The sequence below is a fragment of the Engystomops pustulosus genome, chromosome 4, assembly GCF_040894005.1.
Source record: "Engystomops pustulosus chromosome 4, aEngPut4.maternal, whole genome shotgun sequence".
NCBI classification, from domain to species: domain Eukaryota; kingdom Metazoa; phylum Chordata; class Amphibia; order Anura; family Leptodactylidae; genus Engystomops; species Engystomops pustulosus.
This window is the reverse complement of record NC_092414.1, coordinates 166,178,608-166,187,800: the sequence shown is the minus strand read 5'-3', so window position 1 is coordinate 166,187,800 and position 9,193 is coordinate 166,178,608. Positions and strand designations below refer to the sequence as shown.

Genomic DNA, 9,193 nt, shown 5'->3' with positions numbered 1-9,193 from the left:
TAAAATACATTGTTTTTAAACTCACCCGAAGTGTATGCAGCGCCTTCACGCTAGGCTCCGAACATCTCTATTTGTGCTTGCACCTTATGGGGAACATATAACATAAACATGCACAAACAAAATGTTAATAGATATTTATAAATAAACATTAATATTTCCCTATAAAAAAAATCTCTCTTAACACTATAAAAACATTGTCATAGTTGCTCTGCTAGCCCGAGACTATACATAAAATATATCAAAATGATTTTTACACACTAGGGAATTAATTTATAATGGTCATTTTGAGTTAATGGAAAACTAAAAAATATATACTATACATTGCAAAACAAAAATATTTTTTTCAGTTTTAGTAACTTTAACTCCCCAAACTTAAAATGAAAAATAAAAGGGGCCTTTAACATTTTTTTACATTTTTATCTATCCCTATGTCATGTAAAAAATGCTGCAAAAATGTTTAAGGTATTGCACAATGTTTACAGTGTATGAGGATGAGGGGCTGACACAACAGCTTACAGTCTATGAGGATGAGAGGGTGACAGAAGAACTTACTGTCTATGAGGATGAGGAGGTGACACAAGAGCTTACAGTCTATGAGTATGAGGGGGTGACACAAGAGCTTACAGTCTATGAGGACAAGGGGGTGACACAATAGCTTACAGTCTATGAGGATGAGGGGGTGACACAAGAGCTTATAGTCTATGAGGATGAGAGGGTGACCCAAGAACTTACAGTCTATGAGGATGAGTGGGTGATACAAGAGCTTACAGTCTATGAGGATGAGAGGGTGACACAAGAGCTTACAGTTTAAGGATGAGGGGGTGACACAAGAGCTTACAGTCTATGAGGGTGATGGGGTGACACAACCTATATGAACTTTTACTAAAATGATAAATAAAAATGAATCCTGGAGCATGGTAACTGGTGTATTCCAGATAACACATGGGAGGAGGACACAGGGTGGATGTGTGATAGGCTGCCTAAAGAAATGGGTTGTTGAGCCCTTTTGTACCTTTGGGGGTATTAGTCTGATAGGCCATGGAAGGGCATTCCAGAGAATTGGTGCATCTCGAGAGAAGTACTGGAGACATGCATGAGAGTTTCAAATTACGGAAGAGTATAATCTAAGATCTCTGGCAGATCAAACAGCATTATATCTATATAGTGGTGACACATTATGAGCATGTTATGAGAATTGGGTGTTATGAGCATGTTATGATAGATGGGTCTGCCACCAGGATTTGTACCTGAAAAGTATGTTCAGCATAACTTTCTTTTGCACCATGAACCCTCTTCTTTTTAACTTGGGGTGCTTTGTCTGCCCCAAGAAACAAGTTGTAAATTTTGGTTTACAATGTTAGCACGTGAGAAAGGCTAAAACAAGATGACTGCCTGTAGATCAGGATGAGCTGATGTGTCTGCATTTGCTCAATTTCTACATAAAAAGATTTTTTTTGCGATTACGGTGCAGGGATGACTTGGCTGATACATGTAATATGACATAGTCAGCCACAGAAAATCAATACATGATCAGTTCATTACTGTGGACCATAGATGCAATACATATTAATAAAATGGAAAATTCTGAGAATTAATTTCCATTCATATCCGATTGTAAGAGATTTATATGAGTCATATAAATGTTAAGCCATGGCAACAGAGACAATTCCAATACATTTATCATACTAAAATTAGCAACACCTAGGTCAAATCAATAACTACTGCACCTAATTCACAGGTATCTAATTTGTGGACTGTATAATGTATAACACACCCACCGCAGAATGAATGCACAGCAAGCTGAAGTCATTAAAAAGAGATTGATATGAGATGCAATCCATGACAAATGTGGAAATGGTAGATGAGGCACATTACAATGTGGTCATCAAATTAGATAGCGCTGCCTGACAATGGGCCTGTCTCTTGGTGCTTCCTATTGGATGTGTACAGAATGAAAGACATCACAGCAACTGGAGATAGGAAGCAATTTATGCAAATACCAAAGAGGACAATGTGATAGCTAGTTGACAATTATAATATAATATAAAGGTTCCACTGCCAATAGTAATCACAACCATTTTTAAAGGTAAGGTATTGAAATTAGTGTACAAAGATTCATCTTATAAACCATGTAATAATGTGATCCTTGTGATGGATTATATCATACCTCCCAACCATCCCGGATCCAGTGGGACAGTCCCAGTTTTGTGGTTCTGTCCCCCTGTCCTGCCTATTGGAAGGTTTGTGCCAGGACATCAACTCTGTTGGCATCTGCCGGATGATTATGGAGCATTATCCCTGTATCTCTGCTTCTGTTGTATGTAGCAGAGATGGTCAGCGCGTCGTGAACTGTCTTATCAGGGCAAAATAAGACGGAGAGCTGCCAGGAAGGGAAGGGGGGGCGGGCACAATAAGGGGGGCAGCTGCTGGGGAGGCAAAATAAGAGAAGGGGCTGCTGGCGGTACAAAAAAAGAGGGGGAACTGCTGGATGGCACAATATGAGGGAGAGCTGCTGGGGGTTAACAATAGGGGGGGCTCCGCTCATCTCTGGGAGCGACAAGGGCCTGATGCAGGTACCTTGGACCCCATCAGACCCCCCATTCTTGTGATCTGTGGGGTCTCATCACTGAGACCCCCACCAATCAGCAAGTAAGGCCCTATCCTGGGGATAGGGCCTAACTTGTTTCCTGGGAAAACCCTTTAATGAGAAAGTTACTGGGGACAAGGCACAGATTTTGATAATGGCAGAGATTGAAAGTTATGCAGCAATTTTGCAGCAAATATATCATCTCTGAAAATTCCCCTTTGAATTTACAACAAAAGCAATCCAAGAACAGCAATGAAACTGCATATATTTATCATTCATATTCACTCCAGATTTCAGGCCGGACTAAGGAGTGTTGCCAGTGAAATATTTACATTAATGTCTGTTTTTTACTAATTATGTTAACCACGCCTCTCTGCCTCACTCTGGTCTCCTGTAGTATCTGTCTGTAGGAACGTCCCATAACAGCTCAGTCTGCCAACACAACCCCCTTTATGTGGCGAATGTGTGAAAATCATTGCAATTCCAGGCAGTGCACAAAGAATTACAATTATTTCAATGCGTGTATGCCAGAATACTCTTCTTATGTAAGTAGAAAATGGTTTTGACTTTGAAATGCTCTACTTTACAATGGATTGGCTGTAAGTAATGCATTTAGTGCAACCGTGTGTAGTCCACAGGGATGTATAGAGACTCCACACCTGAAGGCTAGTGCCACACCAGCGTGCTTGGAGCAAGCGCAGTACCAGAAAGGGAGTCCTTGCATCATTATGAAATATGATATAAGGCATTCCCACTTGCCAGCAGAACAGCTGCACTGTAGTGTAATAATGATGACAGGGAGGTGATTTCTTTGTGGGAGAAGCAGGGACTGCTTGCATTATATTTCAATATGATGCAAAGAATCCCGTCTCTGGCACTGTGCTAAAAACATTAGTTAGGGCCCCTTATCTGATAGCTCCCCAAAACAGAAAGGTAGATATTCTTAATATTAAAAGTTTTATTTAGTGCATTAAATCAAATTATTTGATTTGCATTAATCAAATCAGATATATTTTTTAGAAGCAGATAGACAAGATTGTACTTATATATATATTATTATATAAAATAAATAAAGAATATAATATATGATATACAGCACATGTAATAAATATACGTTATTTACACTCATAAATTGTTCAGTATTTACATATGCATGGCATATAAGAGTCCATAGATGTAACATGGAAAGTGTCCATATATTTAGCAATAATTTTGCAGCTGTAGATGTTCTTCTGTCTGGAATGATGTCCAGAGTTTTTTGTTTTCAAGCTCGTCCCACATATCATCAATCATATCCTGTAGGGAGACAAGAGTAAAGATACTATAAATAATCATATTAAGTTTTTAGCCTTCAAACATTTCAATCTGTTTTGTCATAGTGTATTTGTATTGTATCTGCTGTCTATTCATACATTGTACATTTGCCCTAAAATGGCTACATTCAAAGTCTAAATGCTGATAAGCTATTGTCTGGATACTGATTATTAAAAGAAAACTGGTAGCAAATAATAATAATAATAATATGTGCAAATAGAAAAAAATGTAGAAATTATAATTTCAGTTTGTGATGTGCAGAAAATAGAAAAAAATGTAGAAATTATAATTTCAGTTTGTGATTAGATATTGCAGTACTATAGGTAGGGGGGTTGGTAGTCTAGCTTGGTTTCCACAGAAGGTATTAACATACTATATACATAAATGCATATGAATATGGATAAGTAAAATACATTTTCTACATACCTGACAGAAGCCAAGGTCTGGAGAAACTGGCGACTGGGATTGGATTGCTTTCATGTCTAGTGCTGCAGATGGATGTAGTGGTGTAGAGCTCATGGCACATGGTGAGAAGGTATCTTCTGGCAGGCCTTGATCTGTGAATTGAGGAGAGGACATATCTACTGTGGCTGAGGTAGTGTCCATGTAGGAAGGGTTTGCTGTCTCTGGAAATACTGTTGGAGAGGTAGAGTACTGAGAGATGGTCTCAGGTAACTGTGCCCCTGTGGCTGGGCAGATTTCATGAATATTGCCTTCGCAGCAGTTAAGGCCGACTGGACATCTGGATCTTCTGAGGCTTTCTTCCCTTCTCTTCATGAGGGTCTCATCATCCAGGCCAAGAACATCAGCAAGATGTGCAATGTAGCGGATTGTCAGGCGCAGTGTCTCAATTTTTGTCAAGTTTTTACCAACTGGAGCCACTGCTGGTGGAAGGTATCTTCTCAGATTTTGGAGAGAAGTGGAGATATTCCTCATTCTCATCTTCTCCCTCTCACTGGCACTTTGCCGTTGGTGGGAAACGGCTGTGTTTCTCCTTTGGCTCTTCTTGGCTGTTGTTTGCCTGGTGTGAAGAACTTCTTTCTTGGATGATTGAAAGCTGTTATAGTTATCTTCAGCAAAGCTGCAGGCTTGATATGGAGGTGAAAAGCTGAAGGAGTCAACAGAAGATGTTGGGGAAAGGCTGTTGTACCCTTCAGAATCAGGGTAACCCCATTGCTGAAGGGTGCTGTACTCTGGAAGTGACATCTTCTCCTTCAGTTGCAAGAGAGAGAGATCCATGTGTGCTCCTCTTGTGAGTGTCTGTTGAAATGCTGAATGGGGCTCTGCAGCCCAGGTTTTATCCTAAAAGCAGAGGTGTGAATTGTCACCTTCACTGGCACCATCAACACTTCAAAGCTTAATGGGGCTGAGCAGGGGGTCCTTGGGAAGAAGGTTCCCATAGAACCAAGTGTGCATTTTCACCCCAACAAAATGAACTAAAAATGGACTGTATAGGTCAACTACTTATTTGACCTATGTGGCAATGGCTATAAGTAACATCATTACAGTTAATTACTAGAGTAACATTGTCATGAAACTTGTTTTGAATTTTTCTCCCTGATAATAACATAATACTTTTCTAACTACAGTATTTTTATACTTAAGGTATAAAGGTGAGGTGAGTTTATACATTAGAAGTTTAAAAAAATTATATTAAATATAATTGGATTTGCAAAAAGACAGATAGATAGATGATAGAAGATAGATAGATAGATAGATAGATAGATAGATAGATAGATAGATAATTTAAAACATAGGTGATAGAGAGTAGACAGACAGATATATATGGAATAGAAAGATAGATAATAGACATATAATATATAAATAGAACGATATTTTTATAAAAAAATTTTATAAGGAAACTAGGTCCTCTCTCATTGTAGGATACATTACTTGTTACAGTATATCATATATTGTATTCCAGGGGAATGTAACCTTTATAACAAAATGTTTGTGCATATTTAAAAAAAATACAACATGCACATATGACGAGTGACATACTAAGATAAACTATATACACAGTACAAGTGTAGTAAATGTATAAACATATACCACATATATGAATAAAGTAGACCACTTCTTCTGCAGTATACTGTAACTTGCAGCCTGTCATGTCCATCATTTTGTAGTCATGGCTGAAAATGTCATCAGCTGTATCTGTCTTGCTCATTTTGTTTGTCCAGAGCACGAGTGAGTCTCTAAGGCTCGTAACATTTGCATGCGAAGTGTGCCAAAAGGTGACAAACTTTTCCCCCTACTGAGAAGATTCCTGTGGTGCCTGGGACCTGGCACCATAAAACCATGATCACATTTACTTTTTAGATGTTAAACTTTAAACTCCCAGGCTTTTTACACTGCAGAATACTCCACTAAAATAACATAAGAATTAAGGTCAATAATATTTTCTTATCTCTGATTTACTTGATCTTTGCTGTTCTCAGTCTTGGGTGTGGGGGAACAATCCTGCGTCATACATATATGATTGTTTGCCAGTCATATGGACATTGATACAGTTTATTGTATCACTTATAAACAATGTCACAACCACCATTTTAAACCTATAAACCCCCAAGGTGTTATCTGAAGGAGAACCACTACATAAAATCACAAGGCCATTCCTAAATAAGAGCTGCTCTGGCCATGGTTCTTGGCTTTGACTACTGTATAATCTGAGTAATGACTACCTCTATACAGTGCTACGGAATATTTAATCAAAAAAATAAACTATATATTACAATCAAAACAAATATAAAACTAATAAAAAATTCTGTTATATAATAACTGTCAGGCATCTGAATTGATGGGAGAAGCACATGTTGAATGTAATAGGTTTCCCTGAAATTTCCAGTGGTTCCCAGCTCACTGACTCATGGTAGAAGTGTGGCCACTTCACACCTTACCATGTTTATGCAAGTGGCAGAACCAACTCCTAACATTTGCACCTTCTCTGCACAAGTCGTAGGTGTCAACCTGGGAAACTGAAGTTACCCTCCATGTGACTTAACCCCACAACCTCTAAGAGTGAAGGTATCCCATCATTACTAGGCTCCTGGCTGAACTCTAGGTCATGGTACAATAATTATAGGTTCACTCCAATGTCAGCATATCCATGAGGTCACAATGTATCACAGTATATAATACGTAGCTATTACATTTATCTGTCACTACGCTGTTATTTATTTTTACCTTTTATTCCATATGTTGATTTATTTTGTTAATGGACAACTTGACGTAGAGATAATTTATATTGTGACCCAGATATAAACATTAAGTTTGCATGAATAACATTATGTAACAGCTGTATCTGTCTCTGACTGTTTTTTCCACAAGTAAGTTAAACCCTTTACTTGTTTCCAACTTTAGATCTGAGGCACAACTCAAGCTGCTGAGCCCCAGAGTGTAATCTGTAAAAATTATTTACATCTTTAAAACATCTTAATAAAACACAAATATGTGTAGTTTAGAATTGCATTGTAAATTTTGTTGAACTGCAGATCCCAGTTAGCTGGGGCTGTTCTGCAATACAACCAAAAAAGGGTAGACCTCAGTTTACCAATAATAAGTTACAGGATGTTATAATTATTTGTCTTTTATTTCACTGGCTTGGTCACTTGGCTAGTCAGAAATGGTGATATATTAGTCATTTACCTCACAATCACACATCTATATCTCTCAGCAGATATCTCTCTCAGGAAAGGAAATGATCTCCCTAATTTCTACAGTAATGTTGGCCCAAACCTTTGTCTCTTACTATTTATTGAGAATTAGTTTACTTTACTTCAGTCTTGTCTGACATTTACCTCATGAATGTCCTTTGCCATAGCCAGGCTTTACTGACTGACTCCTTCCATTACCACCTCTCTCTTATTTTAACAGAGATAATTTCTTCATGTATCTGTCTTCTATTCTTCTCTAGCAAAGGAAACTTTCTTCTCTTTCATCTCTAGACCTTGTTCTTATTCTCCTCTCCAACTTTTACCTCAGGATCATCCTCTTTCCCTTCTCTCCTTCTCACCTCTTTTTTCTCCTCTGTCTTCTAATTTTTCAGTTATTGCAGGGAGGAGTAATGAGAATGGCAGCTCTCTTAGCTACGTTTGGTTGTGATGTGCTCCAATACAAACCACTAAACAGTATGTAAAAATAAAAAACTTAACACACAGAGAAGATAACACACATACATGATAGGAACATGAAAGGTACAAACATATCAGTTCAGATTAGAAAAAGCAATACTTTGTAAAGGCTACAATTCACCCCCTTACATGAAGTTTGGAATTGCATTGTAAATTTTGTTCTGTAGTTTACTGTAAATGCATATGTAGCCAACAAAACTCACTTATAATGTGAATGGTTTCTGCTTAGCCTGTTCAACTGTAAGGCATATTCTTGTTTTTTTTTAATTGAATAAACCTTTGTTTAAACTAAATTTTGTTACGTAGGATTTGATCTAGAATTGCAGATAGCAGAGGCTGTTCTGCAATATAACCAAAAAAGTGCAATTTTTCAATAGATGAGCATTGATCAAAGATAAAATAAGCCAATCATTGTTTACTTGTACCAGCATCTTAAGTTATAAGGTATATACGGCCATAAGCTTGCAGCTGTACATACATACTCCATAGACGGCTTTGGTACACAGGCTTGGTACGGTGATTGCAACAAGTACTCACCGTTCCGAGCCGTAGCCGCAAAAAGATAGAACTTATCTATCTTTGGCCATATCGATGGCTGTGTGGCTACTATTTTCTATGGAGAGGGGCGGGGCGAGAAGCTCTTACCCCCTCCTTCTCTCCCGCACGCCAACAGCAGGCACATATTAGTGTGTGCATGAGCCTAAAATACAGTTTGTAGGCATCTTGCCTACTGTGTGGCTTGTATTTCCTACCTATAACCAATAACATCTAATTCAAATCAATTAATTATAGAGAAGTTTATAAGATTAGATCCTAGGTGGCTAGTGATTGGCTTCAAATCCTTCACCGCTTTCTGATGAACCTTTGAGGCCCATGATTATGACCCTTGTTTTAACCCACCAAAGGTCACTTGGTGCTGTAGTGCTCAGTTCAACTCTCTAACTTTTTGTATAAATCTAAAAGGGACACTATAAGGCTATAAAAAAGTAATTATGAAGATTTTTACTTGTTATGTTTTGCAATAAGTAAGCAGCTCAATATATTGTGAAGGATAGATGTTTGCTTTAGAAATTGATGTGGTTTGGTTTAGCCATTGCTTCAGTGCTCTCCAGGCCACACTTCTTCATCACCCTAAGTAAAAGATGTGTGAAATCTCCAC

The 9,193-nt window shown here is 38.0% G+C and overlaps 1 protein-coding gene across 1 annotated transcript; it reads right to left on the bottom strand.

The window, feature by feature from the left end:
• Positions 1–3,727: 3,727 nt before the first annotated feature.
• LOC140125690 (uncharacterized) lies at positions 3,728–6,981 on the bottom strand. The gene is made up of 3 exons (XM_072144553.1): positions 6,802–6,981; positions 4,328–5,203; positions 3,728–3,883 (listed from the first exon to the last, which is right to left on the bottom strand). Exons 1-3 carry the CDS (start codon positions 6,835–6,837, stop codon positions 3,788–3,790), a joined length of 1,008 nt encoding a protein of 335 aa, XP_072000654.1. The 5' UTR covers positions 6,838–6,981; the 3' UTR covers positions 3,728–3,787.
• Positions 6,982–9,193: the final 2,212 nt, after the last annotated feature.